The 20,034-nt window shown below is 32.8% G+C and overlaps 2 protein-coding genes across 2 annotated transcripts; one reads left to right on the top strand and one right to left on the bottom strand.

Annotated features, from left to right (window-relative positions):
- Window positions 1–7,261: 7,261 nt before the first annotated feature.
- Window positions 7,262–14,860, bottom strand: LOC112012920 (F-box/LRR-repeat protein At3g26922). The gene is made up of 4 exons (XM_065780326.1): window positions 13,189–14,860; window positions 12,829–12,969; window positions 12,482–12,749; window positions 7,262–7,631 (listed from the first exon to the last, which is right to left on the bottom strand). The coding sequence occupies exons 1-3, from the start codon at window positions 14,179–14,181 to the stop codon at window positions 12,483–12,485; spliced, it is 1,401 nt and encodes a 466-aa protein (XP_065636398.1). The 5' UTR covers window positions 14,182–14,860; the 3' UTR covers window positions 7,262–7,631; window position 12,482.
- Window positions 9,584–10,387, top strand: LOC136070417 (uncharacterized). The gene has a single exon (XM_065780331.1). The coding sequence runs from the start codon at window positions 9,584–9,586 to the stop codon at window positions 10,385–10,387; it is 804 nt and encodes a 267-aa protein (XP_065636403.1).
- Window positions 14,861–20,034: the final 5,174 nt, after the last annotated feature.

The following is a 20,034-nucleotide window of genomic DNA, read 5'->3' as shown; positions in this document are numbered from 1 at the left end:
CTTTTTAATAGTCAATGGCTACAACTCCACTTAATATATTTTATTGGATGAGAATTTTTTCAAATCCATCATTTGTTTACATTTTCTTTCTATATCTTCCGTGTTTGCAAAATTTTCAGAAGACCAAAAATCAATAACTATGTTATAAATCAAATGTGCAAAGTTAAAGTTTTCGCATGTCAACTTATACATAAAAAATAAGTTTATAGATCGAATAGTAAATAACATCTGATTGGCACGAAATTTGACGTGTGTGTTAAAAACATAAAGAACATACAATCCAACTATTAGATTTTCAAAATATATAATTAGGACAATTTTTTTAGTAGGAGCTGTAGCCAAACTTTGTCCATATGTATATTCTTCTTTAAACAAAAATTTTCCATATAAATATATGATAAGTGAAAATCAGACTAAAAATACAAAAAAAACTTCACGTGTATATATTTGCCAAAATTTTGTGGTGTAATGGAAATTCTCCTTTATCTTTTCCTTTCCTCCTTTAATTTTTTTACCATTTTTGGCTCTCTACTTCTCTTATATATTTGCCAAATTTGTGCATTGTAATGTAAATTCTCTTTTTATTTCCTCCTTTAATTTTTTTTACCATTTTTGGCTCTCAACTAGCCTGATTGGAGAGGCTTTAAAGAGTATACCTCTTCTCTCAACAATAAATAAATAAATAAAATCCTTTCATTAATTATTTTTTAAGTCAGAAAGTCAATGTTATTAATTTCCATTAATTATTTTTTCTCAGTCATAAATTCCTTATTTTAATTCTTATGATTGTTGAGTTGTATGGCTATAAGAATTAATGTCATATTATTTTTAAACTTTATTTGTTTCCCTTCATACCTATAATTACCAACTTCTTGTCCTTGCTTAACAAATAACAATGCAGTAGTCTCTCTCCTCTTTCTCTTTCTCTTTCTCTTTAGCGGTCAATAGTCATGGCTAGGTCTCAAAATTTGTTTACATGCTGTCAGAAAGTCAATGTTATTAATTTCCATTAATTATTTTTTCTCAGTCATAAATTCCTTATTTTAATTCTTATGATTGTTGAGTTGTATGGCTATAAGAATTAATGTCATATTATTTTTAAACTTTATTTGTTTCCCTTCATACCTATAATTACCAACTTCTTGTCCTTGCTTAACAAATAACAATGCAGTAGTCTCTCTCCTCTTTCTCTTTCTCTTTCTCTTTAGCGGTCAATAGTCATGGCTAGGTCTCAAAATTTGTTTACATGCATAATATTCATGACTCTTTTTATGATAGCCATGGCCAGGAGAAGCAGCATTGCTGGCGAGAAAATAAACAGTAATTGGTTTGATGCGCATGCAACATTCTATGGTGACATGCGTGGTGGAGCAACCATGTGTAAGTATAATCACTCTGTCATAACTAAAGGTGGAAGGAATTTAGCTATAAGCCTAAAATTTTTTAATAGTAGTGTACAATTTTAATATATAGGAGTAATTATACTCCCATTCTATGCCTTGAGTTTTGGGGGGATAACGCTCCACCCCAAACTTGAAAGAGAAAAATACTTTCCTCCATTCACTATCGTTTAACCAAATTTTGTTAAATTAATGTTAAAAATGTGTAATAATCTACCTTTTGAATACGGGCATATTTTCCAATAAAAAAACTGACTCCGAAAGTTTCAAACTCATTTTTCAACAATAAAACCATAACCGCTTAAGCAGCATGTTTTACCTCATAATTTTGATGCAAAGCGCCACTAAGGTGTGACTAAAAAAAATCAAGACTCATCACCCTTTTTTTTTTTTTTTTTGCGAATGTGTTTTTTGGAAGGAGATTGTTAAGATATATTTAGAGAGCAATACATACACACACATGAAAATAACAACATTTTACTAAATAAGGTTAAAAAGCAAACCTTAGCATAATACGATAGTAAGCACCTATGTTTTGCAATTCAAATTTGAATAATATAGCTGAATATGTAGCACAATCTTTTATCTAAGTCGAATTGTTTGCATACACCAAATTGTATTGAGTTTATAATATGATCTTTTTATTGTTTAAACTTAGATAAAGAGAATCTTATAAAAATTTGGAATAGTTCATTAATAAAATTAGTGGAAGGGAAGAGTATTACTTTCTTCAAACTAAGGAGGGGAGTGTTTTTTCCCTTCAGGTTTAGGATGAAGTCTCAATTTCAAAACCTCAAGGGAGGAAAGTGTAATTACTCATAATATTTGTTTTGTGTTTCTTGTGAGTTGTAACAAAGTCTTAGACTTCTAGTTTCTTTTACTGCTACTTACTAACTCTCCATAATTGTTTTTGACATTATAAATAACTTTGCCTCATGCACATGTATAAATACATTTAAAAAATAAACATAATTAGACACATATTAAATTTTTTACACTAGTTAAACACTATCGATGGTCATTCTTAGATATTGTCCACTCTTAAAAAATATTAATTGGTAGAACATGCAAGTTGTTCAATTTTTTTTTTTTTTTTTGTTAATTTCAGAAAAAAAAAATTAATACTTCTTAACTTAATTTTTGTTAAGGTGATGCAAAAAATTTATTTTATGTGTGAATTTTCAAATAACATATGTACAACCAATTTTATGAACATGGTATAATTTTTCATTGAAATTTGGATTTGAAATAATTATAATTTTTTGTACAAAAATCTGGATTTGTTTTAAATAGATTAGAAGTGGTTTCAAATGAAATCTAAATAGAATGGGCTAGAGGTAGTTTTAAATGTATTTAAAATGGTTTTAAATAGGTTGAAAGTATTATTGTATTACACATTCTAAGTTCTTCATATAATAAATTTTTGATTAAGTCCTTTTATATGAATCTACATGAAAGCATACACGATACAAAGTGAGAGATCGAATGACTTCTCGGACAAATTGAAGCTCATTTAAAAGATAGAGACATTTGCTTTCAAATTAGTAGCCAAGTAAAAGAACATTTAGCACAAAAATGGGAGTTCAATTGGAATCTAATGGATTCTTGATGAAACTTTCTCTTAGCTTTCATCTATATCTATATTATATCTAAAAGCTGAAGCGTAGCATTTATTGTTGCTACGCTCCTGTTGTGCCACATCAGCATCCACGTCATTATCCAATTTATTTTTAATTTTTCTATATATTTTTTTTAACATTTACTCATTTTTTAAAATATTTATACTTTCTCCTCCCTTACCTTTTCATCTCCCCACTGTCTTCTACTTTAATATCACTATTCATCTTTCTCTTCATCTTTCCTTATTTTGTCTCTTCTTATTCTCACCATTTTACTATAAATTCGGCATTCTCTCTTCTATTCTTTGCATAGTTTTCCCTCACAAAAAAAAAAAGGGTTCTCTCTCTCTCTCTCTCTCTCTCTCTCTGTGTTAATTTTTTGGTTGATTTATTTTTTATTTTTCTTACATCTTTGCTTTAGGTTGATAAATTTTTGTATTCTTTAGAAATCTACTTTTGGTTGATGCGATTGATTTTGTTTTTTGTTTTTGTTTTGTTTTGTTTTTTTTTTTATTGTTTATCTACTCTAATCGATTATTTTTTAAAAATTGCAAATTACCCTTTAAATCCAAGTTGAACGGTATTCAAGATTGTAAGTGTTTTTGTCTTTGTCTCTCTCCGGTAGGACTACCATTCTTTTACCAAAGTAGATGAGGATTACAATATATGATGTTGTCTTAAACATTATTGCAGGTACTCTTTTATCAAATTTAATTATTTTCCTTTCTCCTTTTAAGTTGTACTATTAAAATATGAGCATTGATAGTTTTAGTGACATGTAATGCATATTGTGATATTGATATGGGTGTTTTTTATGAGCCTCCAAGAAATGGCCCTATGCTATGGGAATAGGCAAATGCCCAAAAAATATGAAGGCTTATGCAAAAGGTTAGTGTCGCTTTATTTATGTTAGGCAATGCACTTTCTTAATTTAACATTTGAATTTTCAATCTTTATAGTTTAAATGTTAAGGTCATATAGTGATTTGCTTATCACGTGTTTGACGTTTTGTTTATAGACAAATACCAAAACTCAAGTTTTATAATACTTTTGTGCAAGATTGACACCATCAATTGATAAGCATGATTTTTGGTTCATTAGATTGTATGCTTTTTCCAATCTATATATGACTCTATTTTCATAAGTATTTGTCTCTCTAATTGAAAATTCCTATGTTTGGTCTTTGGTACATCTAATTCAAATAATCGGAAAGAAATTTTAAAATTAGAATTTTAGGTAATCAAAATTTTACTTTTATTTTTGGGTTGTGATCATTTATCAAATTTAATACCCATATTTTTGGGTTGTACTTCTAAAATTTTATAAACCATAGTTTAAAATCATCTGAATTTTAATAGAGCAAAAAATATTGCCCCAAATTTTCTATAATAATCTTTCAAGTATCATATCGATAATATTATTAAATAAGGATATTTTCATTAAACTTGGGCACAACGTTTCTCTATTAATTTCTATATATTAATTTTGTAATGGTTGAAAGCAGATTTGCGTTCCTTTGTTTTTGTTTGTTTTTTAGAAGCTATTGTTTCTACTTTATGTTTTTTAAATAACAAAACTTCATATGAGTTTTAATAATAATAATAATAATAATAATAATAGTAATAATAATAAGTTGTGTGCTGTATTTATTTTGTTTGATAAGGACGCTGAAAAATTAGCATGTATGATCTTTCATCTACTTGCTAAATTAAATTCAATATTTTATTAGATGAATGCAAATTTCAACCTATTGAATGAACATAGAAAAGCTCATTGGAAAAACATTTATATTTCAACTAAAGCTTAACGACTATAACAAGAAGGAAGGATGAGAATTCAGATATAGGAATTCATATTGTGTCAAAACAATCAAGTAAAAGTCTTTGATCCATTAATAATAAAGTCTTTCTAGAAAATCGAAACTTATACAAGTTATACTACCTACGTTCTTAACTTCTACCAACTTTGATTATCATTAAAATAACAAAAAATAAATAAAGCAGCCAAATTTTTGACCCCATGAGGTACATGAATCAAGGGCATCCAATTAAATACTAACACTGATAAAAATAAACTATAAAATATAGAAAAATAATGAATCGCATCAATACTAGCCGGCAATTGTGGCTACTACTATTCCATGAAATTTACTCATTTAAGCTGAAATAAAAACTTCATTATTTAACAATCAAAATATAATCTTGGCTCATTTTATTCAACATTTAAATTCAACTACAACCTCCAAATCTATTAAATTATATATTTTTTCTCTCAGAGAGAGAGAGAGAGAGAGAGAGAGAGAGAGAGAGAGAGAGAGAGAGAGAGAGAGAGAGAGATCCCCCCCCCCCAAATCTCCCCTCTCCAGTCTCCACCCCGAGAAATAATGACAGCTCCAAAAAAATAATAGCAACAAAGGTGAGTTTGCATGATCACACATAAATTGGCAATGGGAGGTTGTAAGAGAATCTGCAGTTAAGAAACTGATATTTGACACTCATCTTTCAGGGAGTAAATGAGTAAGTTTCAAACCAAATCAGATAACGCTCCAAGCTTTCACCAAAAAGATTTATAAAGGAATGACCTTAATGAGCCTCTGAATCTTATTTAAGAATCAAAACATTCCTGATTCTCAAACGTACTCATTTTCAATCCATATAAAAAAAATGAGGTACCATAAAGGCTTAGGTACATAAATTAAACATTGGGTTGGGGTGGTTGGGCAAGGTAGGATCTGTGAAACCTTTGGATTCAATTTCTATATGTTGTACATTTCATCAAAGATTAATGCACAACTAGAGGGGGAGTGTTGGAAAGTATAATTGAAGACCAAATCTAGAGACATGGATTGCCAGAAAATATAATAGGATTGATTAAAAAAGCAAGGGATTGATTGCTAGAGAAATATGGGATTTACGTAATCAATAAGCAATTCAAATTCAAATTATTATTGACTTTTATGTGTAATCTTCATTATAAATATGTATTTCATTGTAATTATTATCAAGAAAAAGTGAATGGAAAAAATTAGCTCTTTAGGCTCATCCCGTGGATGTAGACCATAAGGCCAAAAAACAAACTCGCATGTCTCTTCTCTTCTCTCTCTTTTCTCTATCACTCTATCACAAATTTCTACAAACAACAATAAGGCAATAGGCAATCCAACAAAAGGGTTTGAGTATTAAACACCAGATATAAATACAAAAGGACCTAAAGTAAAGACAAACCAACAAATTTCATAGCAAATACAGACATACCCGGATCATAAAAGCATGTTGCACAGACACTGACACAGTAGAAGTATGGGTACGGGGGACACGGGGGGCGGGGGGTGTATGGCATTTCTTGAAAAATTAGGGTATGACACGTCTGGGGTACGGCTATTAATATATTAAATAATATTTATTTTAAGGTATATTTTAACTATTTTTGGACATAATTTATATTTATTTTAAGTTTTAAAATTAGTAAAACCTATCAATCAATTTTTCAGTTCTAATTTTACCTAGAAAGTTTCAATTTAATAAATAAATAAAAATTATATCACAGCAATAATACATAACCAAACAAATTATTTTACCTAATGATATTTCAACTAAATAAATACTAAATAGATAAATTGCTCACAGCCAGCAAGCAAGTCACTACAAATGCTAAGCTAAACAACAAAACAAACAAATAAACCAAAAAAAAGATCACAACTACAAATGCTAAACAACAGGTCACAACGAAATTTAAAAGCAAGAGAGAAAACCAAAACTCTTATTAAAAAAAAAAAAAAAAAAAAAAAAGAATGATGAAATATCCTTGGAAGCAACTTGGGGGAGAAGATCATTGGTTGTCAGTTTCACGTTCTTCGTCTTAATACTTCTTCATCTAAAGAAATTGATCAAATGAGGCTAAATAAAAACTGCAAACAGTAAAGAAGTTTAGACATGAAATTTAGCACCAGCTGGACAATAACAATTATAGCAATTAAGCCCAACCTCAAGAAAATTTCCTCAAGAGTAAAACTGGTGTAAAAACCACTTTAAAGAAACTATAAAGAACTTTAAATTTTTCTTAAATATTCAAGAATGATGTGACAATTTGATCAAATTAAAGCTTTATTTGCATCCATATAAGAAATTATATAACTCAATCACAATATAAGCATTTAAATTCCATAGGGATTCACAATGAAATATTTTACCTATCACATAGAATGCAATAGGAATAATGACTTCAGACCAAGAAACAGGGGTACGTGTTTGCTCATCCATCCCCCACAATATTCATTAATTTATACATACACAGAAAAATGCTACCATGTATATAAACATTGTGTTTTATATATAAATATGCTAAACATGGCGAGAATAAAAGAATGGGCAAAAATGGTAATGACATATACTTTCATATGATCCAGAGGATAGATGATCTGCAGCACAAAATAGCCCCTAACAGCCAGTATGAAAGAAAAGCCAATAGACAATAACAAAAAGTTATTTTAAAAGAGAACCAAGTAATAGCATCATTATATATTATGTAGGTATGCATGTCACCATAAAGCAAGATAAAAGTGTATTTCAAAGCATCAAATTCTGTAGTTGATGATGTCCAAGCCCACCAAACACTGAAATTGTAGCAGAAAATATATATTAATAATTCAGAAAACATATATTTAGGCAAAGATTTCTTCAGAAAAATCATTATAGGCCAAAGCAAAAAATCTTAAAAGAAAGTTAGAACCTATTAAGAAAATCATTCCTTAATGGACAAAAAAAAAAAAAAAAAGGCTTTTTACTTCTATAATTACCTCCAAATCATGTCACTCCAGAGAGGGCACTTAAAACGGAATTTGATGTATATATATACAAGGTTGTATAAAAGAAAGGGGCCAAAATTGTTTAAATAAAAAGAGGGCTAACTCATATGAGACTCCACACCACACACTTGCCTTTGTTTTTGAACCTTGACAAACAAACATTCACTATCTCCAAGACTTCTACCAAATTAAACAAATATGAAATATGAAACACAGCTTCTCATATATACCAGTTTCACAAAAAGCCCACATAAAACTAACAAATCCTATCTGAAAGCAATCCAATATGTATTATCTCAATTTCTCAATAATCATTCTCCTTTTGGCCAAAAAAAATTTGTTCTCCTAAACATTGAACAAATAGAAGTCATGGAAAATAAACATTACCAATATGCATTATAAAGGCAATAAAGATATTTACCATTGCAATAAGCATTACCATTAAGTATTGCGATAATACACATTTGTCAGACACTTTGCAATGGTAATGCTTATATCTTTGTTTACCATAATAATACTTATTGATGAGGGAGACGCAAGAAGATTATTATTTAGTATTATTTATGTTTGCAAGTCAATTGTATTTTTATGTTTTAGGTTTTATTAGCTTATTGGGCTTTTAGTATTTTAATTTAGAAGTAAGGTTATTTTTGTAATAAGGCAATTAGGGTTTCCTAGCCAATTAGATCTAGGGTTTAGCAATCCTTTATAAGCAACCTATTGTACTCCTTGAGGAGATAGCTGATATTTTTGATGAATGAAAACAATGGTCGTTTGGTCTTTCTTTGGTCTGGTGCTGACTCCAGGTCTACCCTAGGTGCTGACTCCTAGTGGTTTTTCCCGCTTGGTGCTGACTCCAAGCAAGGCCTAGGTGCTGACTCCTAGGTCATATCCCTTTATTTTTCTATTGTTTAGTTTTCGTTCTGGTTGTCCTGCGTCATATTTGGTATCAGAGCAAACATCGATCCGTTGAAGCATCACTGCAGGGACGAGCCAGAAAATCTCACCCATACAAAAAAAAAAAAACAGATTTTGAAGAAAACCCAGATTTTGAAGCCAACCAGAAACCTCTGATCACAGAACCCACACCCACAAACTGAAAAAAAAAAAAAAAAAAAAAAAAAAAAAAAAAAAAAAAAAAAAAAAAACCATGCACGAGCCGCCAAAACCCATAAAATCAACACCCACCGGCGGAACCCAACAACCACCAGCCACCAGCCGCCGCAAGGCCCAACACCTCACCTCACTCACCAACCGCCAAAACCCAAAACCCATTATCACCCTCGACCACCGCCGCTGAGGAAGCCAACCCACTCCGAAGCCAAGACCCGAGACAGCCGCCGCCACTCCTCCATGCTTCGTGCTGCCGCTGCCTTCCCCTTCATCACGCCGCCACCAGTCATTGATCCCTAGCATCAGTCAAGTCCATCGCAGAGAAATTGTTTTTCAATTCTGAGTCTGTTGCTTGTTTCCTTAGTTTCTATAGTCCCTTTTAGCCTGTAGCTTCTTAAGTTTTAAGTCCGTGTACTGTATTTTATTATATTTCATTAAAAAAAAAAAAGGGGGAAGGAAAAGAGTTAACGTGTTTTGCTACCAACCCATTGCATGTATTGGCCCTTAAGTTGCTTATCACAGATCTATTTTGTGCAACCAGACCTACTCACTTGAGGAGCCAAGCCTCTGACTGCAGTGCAGCAAGTTGGCCACTGACAAGGAGAAAATCACAGCAGCTATTTGTTGAAGCATTATTTTAGAGAATCATGGTAATATCTGACGCGCCTTATTTTGATGGTGATGATACTTATCCACGAGATTTTGTCAACTGGATAAATGGGATGGAGCAATTCTTTGAGCAAGCAAATTGGGCAGATAATAAAAAGGTTAGATATGCCAAGTTGAAGTTAAGAGGTCACGCACAAAGGTTTTGGGAGAAGCTTGAATATTTCCGCTATGTGGATTATGAACCTGCCATCAGTGTGTGGGAAGATATGAAAGAAAAATTTTGTGATGAGTATTTGTCACCATACTATCGAGCTAAGTATTTACCCCAATCTCAATCTCAGTGTGGTACTTTTCAAGTTGAAGCAAATACGATGAATTATCATCATCATCCTATTTCATGTCCTCAATGCACTTTTGAACAATCTACCAAGGAAATATCTACCAAGGAAGTAACGGAATTAACTGTAAAGCTCATGAAAGATATTCAAGATAGGATTGCTCAATACAAGAAGACTCAATCCGATTCAATTGGGAAACCAGGGACACTAGATCACAATGAACTTCTTGCTGCTCCAATAGAAGACAATATTGATGATGATATCTTGGTTGTTGAGAATCCTCCAGCAACACCAAAGCCTAATGTTGACACAAACGTACATGTCTCAACAAGTGTTGCTTTAACATGCGTGCAAGGAAATGAATCTATTGAAGAGTGGCAAGGTGAAGAGATGGTGCTTAAAGAGAGTATTATGTTAGAGGGTGCACATGATGTGAAAGTTGAAGTTGTTAAATGTGCTTCTGATCAACCCTCCACAGTCCTTGAAGATCTACATCTTGGTTAAGTCGAAGAGGTTAAAACCACAGTGCTTCCTATGGTTCATAAGGTTCAAGAAGAGATTCTACTGATTCCACACATTGATTTTGTTATTCCAAATGAGTTTGATGTGGTGGAATTCAAGGTTTTTCTTTTCCCTGTGCTCCCTAAGGTGATTCCAGATTTAAAGCAAGTGTTACTTGTCAGCATCCTAATCCTTCAACACTTTAGAACTCGAGATCGAGTTTTCTCCAACCAGAGGAGAATGATGAGGGAGACGCAAGAAGATTATTATTTAGTATTATTTATGTTTGCAAGTCAATTGTATTTTTATGTTTTAGGTTTTATTAGTTTATTTGGCTTTTAGTATTTTAATTTAGAAGTAAGGTTATTTTTGTAATAAGGCAATTAGGGTTTCCTAGCGAATTAGATCTAGGGTTTAGCAATCCTTTATAAGCAACCTATTGTACTCCTTGAGGAGATAGCTGATATGTTTTATGAATGAAAACAATAGCCGTTTGGTCTTTCTTTGGTCTGGTGCTGACTCCAGGTCTACCCTAGGTGCTGACTCCTAGTGATTTTTCCCACTTGGTGCTGACTCCAAGTAAGGCCTAGGTGCTGACTTCTAGGTTATATCCCTTTATTTTTCTATTGTTTAGTTTTCGTTCTAGTTGTCCTGTGTCACTTATATCTTTGTTTCCTCTTAAAGCAAAGTAGGCACAGAAGGTATAGAGTCAATCCCCTTGGGAGTATGGATAATACACATTTGTGGTGCATGATTAAAATACAAACCGATCACAATGTACCAAGATTAGAATACACATCATGATCACATAATCATGAGGCCACATTTGAGGTGAGACAATATTTTATTATTATTATTATTATTATTATTTTCCTATAATACTAAATTGTACTATGTGTAATTAATTGGAAAAAAAAATGAACTCAATAGAATATGACTCATACCCATTCTCGGAATTTACCATCTTATTCTTTTATTCTTCAAAAGAATAAAAAAAATTTTTTTTGAAGGAATTGAAAAGTCTTCCCTCCACAAAGATTCACGATTGTATTGCTTATATCTTTGTCTAAATAATCTCATGCTCTATTTCAATGTTCAAAGTGTCCGAGACTCACTTAAGTACTTATCCATCCCTTGTGTTTTAACCCAGACACCATAGATGGATAAACACACAAAAATTTAATCCAAATAACCAAAACAAAACCAATTATAACTCAAATACCTTAATCATAACCAAATATAATCTAAAGACCTAAATGAAACCAATCCAAGCAAATATCAAAACCTGATCATATTTAAACTGCGAAAGATGGAATTTGACAAGTCTATTCACGGTTTTTTTAGCAGGAACATGCGTGTTGACATGATTTGAAGCCCATGTTTCAGTTGCAGTACATGAACTAACAGGTTCTCCAACCATATAGGTATACCAGAATAGCAGGAACATTCATATCAGAAACAAACCACAACAGTTTGGGTCCAGAAGCTTCCTAGTTGAAATATAAAAACATTTAAGCTACATATGCTTAAACCTTAAACAGCCCAAAAATGGGTCCTTAGGACTACTATATACCACCTTTTCTGATTTTTTGAAACATACCTTGTGAACCCACAACCTTACCCCTACCATCCCATTATTAAGGAAGGAGTAAGTGCCAATTGAGTAAGGGCTAATTGGTAGCATTTCAAAACTTACAAGTATTTCTTTCAAAATGTAATTTTTGAATTAACGCTTCTGATAGAAACAATCAATTATTTGTCATTGAAATTGTCATAGTTAGGCAACAAATTGAGTGAGCTAGATTCTAAAATTTCAGGCATATTAAAAAGTAGCCAGAGCTTATTTATGAACATTCCATTATCAGAATTTTAGCCTGATTCAAAAACCAGCTATGCTTATTTTATGAGGGTCAAATGGCTGTCCTGCATATTAGTTGTCACAAACCCAAAAACAATTTCTACGAAACATTCTCACTCAAATAACTATTAGAAAATAATATTGTCACTTTTACCACCTAAAGATGGTCTACTGTAAACATAAAATATTTGTAAGATACCTTCAAAAGTTGTTGCTAAGTACCAGTTAAAATTATTTACCTCATTCAACTGTAATTAGGCATGTTTTTGAGTGCCTTGGGAACATTGATAGTTTCTCAAGAATACGTTCCCTTGACTGTCTTCCAGAAACTTTGATTGTCATTGTCTGCAAACCTGGAGCCTCTTTTAGAATATATTTTACAAATTCAACTTCATGTTCTAATCCTTTATATCCATCAAAATTAAAAGTTGAAAGGCGCGATGATAAATAACCAGGACCATCCGGTAGTTCTGTCCAGCATAACTTGTCCTCACTTATATGATAACACTGACGACAACATACACAGTAGACCATTAGTGTAAGTTCAGGGAATATTAATTAATAACATATAATTAACTTAACTAACCTTATGGACATCAAGAACTTCTAAATTAGGAGCCACTAGGAGCAAGGCTTGAAGCACGTGCCAGTTAGATTTATTTACTCCGAATTTCAATCTGACCAAATTTTGGAACCTGGAAGGATAAATAGAACCAAAGCCGAGGCACTGCAGGGCAAGATTACAAACACAATAAAGTCAAAAAACTTGTACTAGAATTTTTTTGGGTAAAATAATATTTTGGTCCTAAGCTTTATCGAAAGTTTAAACTATTGAAAAGTTCTAACACAAAATTGTAGCTATAAAATGTTATATATAGTCCTAGCACTATTCATCAACAAAAACAAACAAGAAAAAAACTTGACAAAAGATAAAAGGGACTCTTACCTCTATGTCCCCTGGAGACAATGAAAGGAACTTAGCGTTGTTTAGTGCTCTAAGAAGCTTGAATACCCTATCTCCATAATAAAACTCATAATCCTCAACCCAACCCATTTCATAACACTCAACTGCATAAATTTTTACATTGGCTTCAACTAAGTTAGCTAGTTTTTCAACAAAAACCACATTTCGCAAATCGCCACGAAATTTAAAGTTCTTGAGACCTGGGGCGTTTATCTCGAGTTTGTAATCAGGAACACGAGGTTGGTATGTGTTAAACTCGATAAGTAAACATTTCAACGTAGGCACTCTTATGTTAAAATAGTCCATACCGTCCGAATTATTTCTTATCACTTTCAAATCTTCGAGTACCGGGCAGCCATTGAATAGCCTCGACAAAGAGTCCTCATAGCAATAAAAAACATCAAGCAGACACAGTTTCTTGAGGCAAGGGAGTTGAAAAGAAGGAGGAGGATCGAGCTCAATCCCGCCGCTTAAATGGAGAACAACAACTGTTTTGCAAGCGTAAAAGCTAACGGGCAACTCGTAAAGTACGCCGCTGTAAACATCACCTTCTCCGTTGGGGTAGTAGTCGTCATCGAGGAAAATCTCGAGATAGAGATTTTCGACGTTACGTTCAATGGCAGTGTCGATCCAGGTGTTGAGATGGAGAGAGTCACAGTAATAATTCCACTCGAGGTTGAAGTTACGGAGGGAGGGTGCTTTGTTTAGAAGTAAGATTCTGTAGAGAAGAGGGATGGGTTGGCGGCCGACATCGTAGAGGTCGAGTGCTGGGACTTGAGTCCAGAGGCGCTTCCACCTGCTCGACAAAACGCTTGTGGCGACGGCCTTTTGGGTTTGAAGGAAAGAAAGGATGTGGCAGAGAAGAGAGTCCGGTAGGTTGCTGAGTCTGTCGACTGCTGCTGTGTATCTGTTCGGAGAGAGCTCCGCTTTCATGCGTTTTGATGACTTCGATTGATGAGTAGACGATTTCGCCATGTCCAACTACGCCGATACAGAGTTTAGGGTTTTTCGAAGCAGTGGTTTCGTAAAAGAGCAAGAAAAAAAATTTCACCTGAATTGAGGAATATTAAACCAATTGAAGAGCTAGGGCACCAACACAGAACTCTCTATTTCGCTCAATCTCTCACTCTCTCTCGCACGAACAAATAACTTTCTCTCTCCTAGGGTTTTGAAAACCCTAATTTTCCCCCAAAATAAATTAACACGAAATTCAACACGTCCCTCCCGCAAAAATGTCAGCCATGAAAGCCTCGCTGAGTCTCTCTCTCTCCTCTCAATCTGTGTGTGAAATTTCTAGGGTTTGTTCGTGTTTTTTGTTATGTTTTTGTTATGTCCGTGTTTTGGTTTGGTCAGTGTATTTCGTGAAATAAGAGAACTATGCGACCTCTGCGAAGAGTAGTAGTAGTAGTACTGGGCTGGGCATGAAGAAGAAGAAGACGAACAAAGAGGCCTTTGATTTGATTTTGAGTTTGAGCTTTTACATTTTGGACGTCCATTTTGGGAGGGCTTTTTATTTTTTCTTTTTTTCTTTTTTTCTTTTTTCTTTCTCTATCTATAATTTTTTTTTTTTTTAAATTACTACCATGTGTTTGCTTCTTTTTTATTACTAGTAAGATTTTGGGTTTCATTATGGATTTGGGATTATGATTTTTATTTTTATTTTTATTATTATATTATGAAAATATATTTGGGTGAAAATTTAATGCTACCACGTTTAGATTTGTTAAATACAAAGTTTAATTATTTAATGAGGCATGTCAAATTGTCAAGCAGTACTATTTGAGGGGTATTTTTGGAATTTTGACTACTTTATTTTCACATTTTTGCCAATGGGAGTCTATGGGAAATGTTACTTAAAGACTTAATTCCCTTAGTGAAATTACCTAAATTGTGACACTACAAAATTATTATTTAAAAAAAATTTCCTTGTGAAAAATTAATCCAAGAGCTGAAATTACCAAAGGTGAAATTACCCACAAACCTTCCCCTCTTGGTGGGTTTCTCAAATGTTAGTAAGAATTTTCTTTGAATATGGATTTTGAAAGGAAGATTACTAGAAACTAAATTAGGAAAGGAAACTTAATGCTACCATGTTGAAATTTATTAAATTCAGGGTTAAATTATTAAATAAAGTGGCATGTCAAGCACTATTTCAGGGGGGTAGTTTTGGAATTTAGACAGTGTTATTTTTGCTTTTTGAACAATGGGAGTCTAAGGATATGTTACTAAATCAGCGTTAGCATCCAAGTATCTAAAAAAATACTCATTTTACACCTCTAAAAAACTACTTTATTTGTTTTAACATACCATTTTACAAACTCACCCTACATTCATGATTTTAAAAATCGGACAAGACCAATCGATTCAACTAAGAACCAGGCACCAATCCGGTCTGATAAAAACCTCGAAAACCAGTAAAAATTGGTCTAACCGATCAAAACCAAAAATAATCGAGAATCGAGACCAAAAACGATTCATTGACCTTACTAGTTTAAAACCATGCCTTCATCCCATTTCTTATTTTTCACTTCAAAATTATCAATATTCATTTATTTATTCATTTTAATCTCTTTTCCTCTTCATTTCTCTCTCTCGTCTCTCTTTTCCTTTACAGATTTACAATAGCTACCACCACCCCCACTCATAACCAAAATAACAACCCAGCAACCACTACAACTAAACCTACCATGACCAGCATCCTATAAAAGCTCATAAATCCACCACCACTGCCAAAAAACCCACAAATCCACCAGACCCTCCTCTCATTCAAATCTACCACCACCATTGTTGTCTTCATTGTCACAAGAGAGTCTATCCATCCCAAGTTCGTCCTAACTCAGCAACCACCACAGTTTCGTCTCAAGTTCCTTCCAATTTATGGGTATTGGATTCTTAAGAGAGAGCGAGACTGATGAATGAAAGTGTGAGAGGGGCAAGAGAGAGGGAGAGTGAGAGTCATATAGAGACTAAGATGAGAGAGGAGAAAGTAATAAAATGATTTTTTTAGCAAGTTGTTAAATTTTTTAGATTTAGCAATTCAGATATTGCATGTTTTTTGTGGTTTAGAGTTTGAAAATAACACTTTTAGAGATTTAGCAAACTAGATGCTAATGCTCTTAAGAGTTAATTCTTATAGTGAAATTACCTAAACTTTGCTCATACCAAAATAGTGAAATCACCTAAAATTTAGCTCCTACCAAGCCATTATTATTATTTTTTAAAATGTACCAAGCCAATATTCAATGTGAAATTACCAACAAATTTTCCCCTATAGGTGGCATTTCTCAAATGTTAGTGGTGGGACACTAGGAAGTTGATCATAATTCTTTATGTTGAAAGCAAAATTAAATTAGTTAAAAATTTAGTTGATGTAATCGGGTTTGGACTTTGGACTTGGTTTAAATATTTTATTCAAATTTTAAAGAGACAAATCTGGCATTATTTGAGGAAATCTTTGTAATTTCAATGATTTTATTTACACTTTTAGGCCGATGAAAGTGTCTGGAAGTGTACTTGAAAGAGTTAATTATTACAGTCAAATTACCTAAAATGTCCCAATAACTCAGTAAGTACAAAAATTTCCCATTATGAGAATTTGACTTGAAATTACCAAATAAATAAATAATAACTAGGTGGATTAATTTTTATGTTACTATATATTTTTTTCTATTCTTGATACTTCATATAATCAATGCCATATCATCGCATTTTAAATGTTTTGTACTGGAAAGTGGAAACAAAAAAAATAAGGGTATGTTTGATAACTGCTTTTTCTTCTTAATTTTTGTTTCCAAAAACAAATTTCTATTTTTGAGACTAAAAAACTTGTTTGGTAATAAAAAATTGTCAAAAAACAAAAGTAGTTCTCAAAACTCAATTTGTGAAGAAAACTGAAAATATGCAAAATATTGATTTCAGTTTTTAATTTTCAAAAGTCAATAAAAACACACATTTAATTTAATGAATCTATCTTATTTAATGAATGGCAAAACTTAGGTACAATACCTTAAGTTCTCTACTTAAAATTTTGACATGTGTCCAATTTAACACCTTAAGCAAATGGCGTTAAAAATGAAAAGAAAAGAATGGTGCAATGGAGCTCCCACCGAGTTCTCCTTCCATTTTCTCCACCACAGACAACCCTTCTACTATCCAAGTCACAACCAGCGTTCTCCTCACCGGCACTATCTTTGTTTTCCTCTTCCGCTCTATCCGCCGCCACGCTAAGCATGCCAAAGAACTGGTATTCTTCTTGGATCTATGAGGCTTTCTTCGTTTCTGATCTATGATTCTTCTTTTCTGATCTATGATTCTTTCTCTATCTCTGTGTGTGTGTGTATCTATTTCCTTCTTCTTTTCTGATCTATGAGGCTTTCTTTGTTTCTGATCTATGATTCTTCTTTTCTGATCTATGATTCTTTCTCTCTCTCTCTCTCTCTCTCTCTCTCTTTGTGTGTGTGTGTGTGTGTGTGTGTGTGTGTGTGTGTGTGTGTGTGTGTGTCCTTCTTCTTTTCTGATCTGTGATGCTTTCTTCATTTCTGATCTATGATTCCTCTTTTCTAATCTACGATTCTCTCTCTCTCTCTCTCTCTCTCTCTCTCTCTCTCTCTCGTTGTGTGTCTATGTGTGTGTGTGTGTGTATGTGTATCTGTTTCCTTCTTCTTTTCTGATTTATAAGTCTTTCTTCGTTTCTGATCAATGATTCTGATTTATGGTTCTTTCTTTGTTTCTAATCTATGATTCTGATCTATGATTCTTTCTTCTTTTCTGGAGATTTTAAGCCAGTGGGCTCTCTTGCAGTTGCAGTATAGGAAAAAGAAGGAAGCAGGAAAAAAAAAAAAGTTTTAACGCCGTTTGTTTGGGTTATTAAATTGGACAGATGCCAAAATTTTAAGTAGGGAACCTAAGGTACTGTACCTAAGTTTTTCCCTTTAATGAATAAGCATTAAAGTTCAAAAAACTATCGTTTTAATTTCAACTAACCAAACATATTTTTGATTTCAAAAATACATTAAAATTGTTTTTTCTTTATATTCCCAAAAACAAGTTTTTGAAAATGGAAAACAAAAATTGTTACCAAACATAACCTTAATATTTTGTATTCTATTTATGTGTCAGCTATAGGCGAACTTATGTCCCAAAAAATACAAAAAAATACTACAAAAAAAACAAAAAACCAAAACCCTGTAGGTGAACTTATTTTCATGCAATGGTAAAAACTAAAAACATAGGTTTCAAGTTTTAACAGTAAGAGCATTCACAACAAGGTTGCTAAAATGACTATTTACAATAAGGTTGCTAAAATGACTAAATAGTCATTTTAGCAACTAAAACACTAAAAACACACTACAACAAAGAAGTTAAAGCTAAAACATTTTGAGTGATGGTTACAGTGAGTTACTATCTCTAGCAACTTACTGTAGCTAAATGTTACTAGCAAAAAACATTTTTTTTATTCTCACATGCTCACTATCTCACTCCCACACGTGTATCGCTTCTACCCTATCTCAGTATCTCTCTCTCTCCCCCTTGGGATTGCTCTGCCCTCTCTCCGTTTAGCCCACTCTCTACCCAGCCCAACATTCTCTCTCTCTCTCTCTCTCTCTCTCTCTCTCTCTCTCTCTCTCTCTCTTTGGTGTGCGGCATGGAGTTTTTGAGTTGTTAAAATCCAGTTCTCTCTCTCTCTCTCTCTCTCTCTCTCTCTCTCTCTCTCTCTCTCTCTCTCTCTCTCTTTGGTGTGCGGCATGGAGTTTTTGAGTTGTTAAAATCCAGTTGAGATTTGGTTGAGATCGTGGTTGTTTTGACATTTTGGATTCATGGGTTTGGTGGGTGGTGGGGTTTTGGATTTAGTTGAGAACAACGTTGGTTTTTTGGATTATCCAGGAATTAGACCATTTTGGATATACACAACTATCAGTTTCTTTAAGACCTTCTCCCTCTCTTTGTGTATATGTGTTAAAAATACTTAATATTCTTTAAAAAAATTAAAAATATTGTATATAAAAAAATTAAAATTATATTAATAATTAGCGAGTAATTTGAAACATCATATAGTTTTACCTAAAGCAAATTAACTATTTTAATGAGACATGAAAGAAATACAATGTGTAATACTGACATATATTAAAGCTACTCAATGCAAGCAAAATTTGTAGTCATAAATATTACTCTATTAAAACATAAAATTACAATATATAATCAATGAAACTTTTGGCAATAGAATTTAAAATTTTTATAATTCAATTATACAATGGGGGAAGAAAGATTTGAATCCTGGATGTTTCTGTTGAAAATACTAGGAGATGTCAACTAAGTTAAAAGGCTCTTGGCACTTAATTACTTGAAACTTAAGTAATGGAGTTTTACATAGAGTAAATAGTTGGTAATAGATTCTTTTTTTATATTAGATAAAAAAGAAGCAGAAATAGTTGGTAATAGTTGGTAATAGTTGTTTAATACTGAAGAAGCAGAAATAGTAAAAAGTATTCCCTTAAGCCAGGAAGCAGTTGAGGATGTCTTATTTTGGCCTTACTCTTGTGATGGAAGGTATAGTTGTAAAACCATGTATAGATTCTTGAAGGAGGAGGAGGAGCTGAATGTGGAATCAAGGGAGGTTACAAACGAAGACAAGCAGTTTTGGAGGGAGATTTGGTGTATAAAGGTTCCACCAAAAGTAAGGAATCTATTGTGGCGTGCTTGCAGTGAAGCCATGCCCACAAAGAGTGCTCTGTTTCGCCGCAAAATTTCGCCAGATCCTTTATGTGTTAGATGCCAAGCTTCAGCCGAGACTCCATTGCACGCCTTGTGGTCTTGCTCAGAACTTGATTC

The sequence above is a fragment of the Quercus suber genome, unplaced genomic scaffold (genome assembly GCF_002906115.3).
Source record: "Quercus suber isolate HL8 unplaced genomic scaffold, Cork oak 2.0 scaffold_13, whole genome shotgun sequence".
Taxonomy (NCBI): Eukaryota; Viridiplantae; Streptophyta; class Magnoliopsida; order Fagales; family Fagaceae; genus Quercus; species Quercus suber.
The sequence above is the reverse complement of the archived record's forward strand: the minus strand, read 5'-3'. Positions and strand labels throughout refer to the sequence as shown.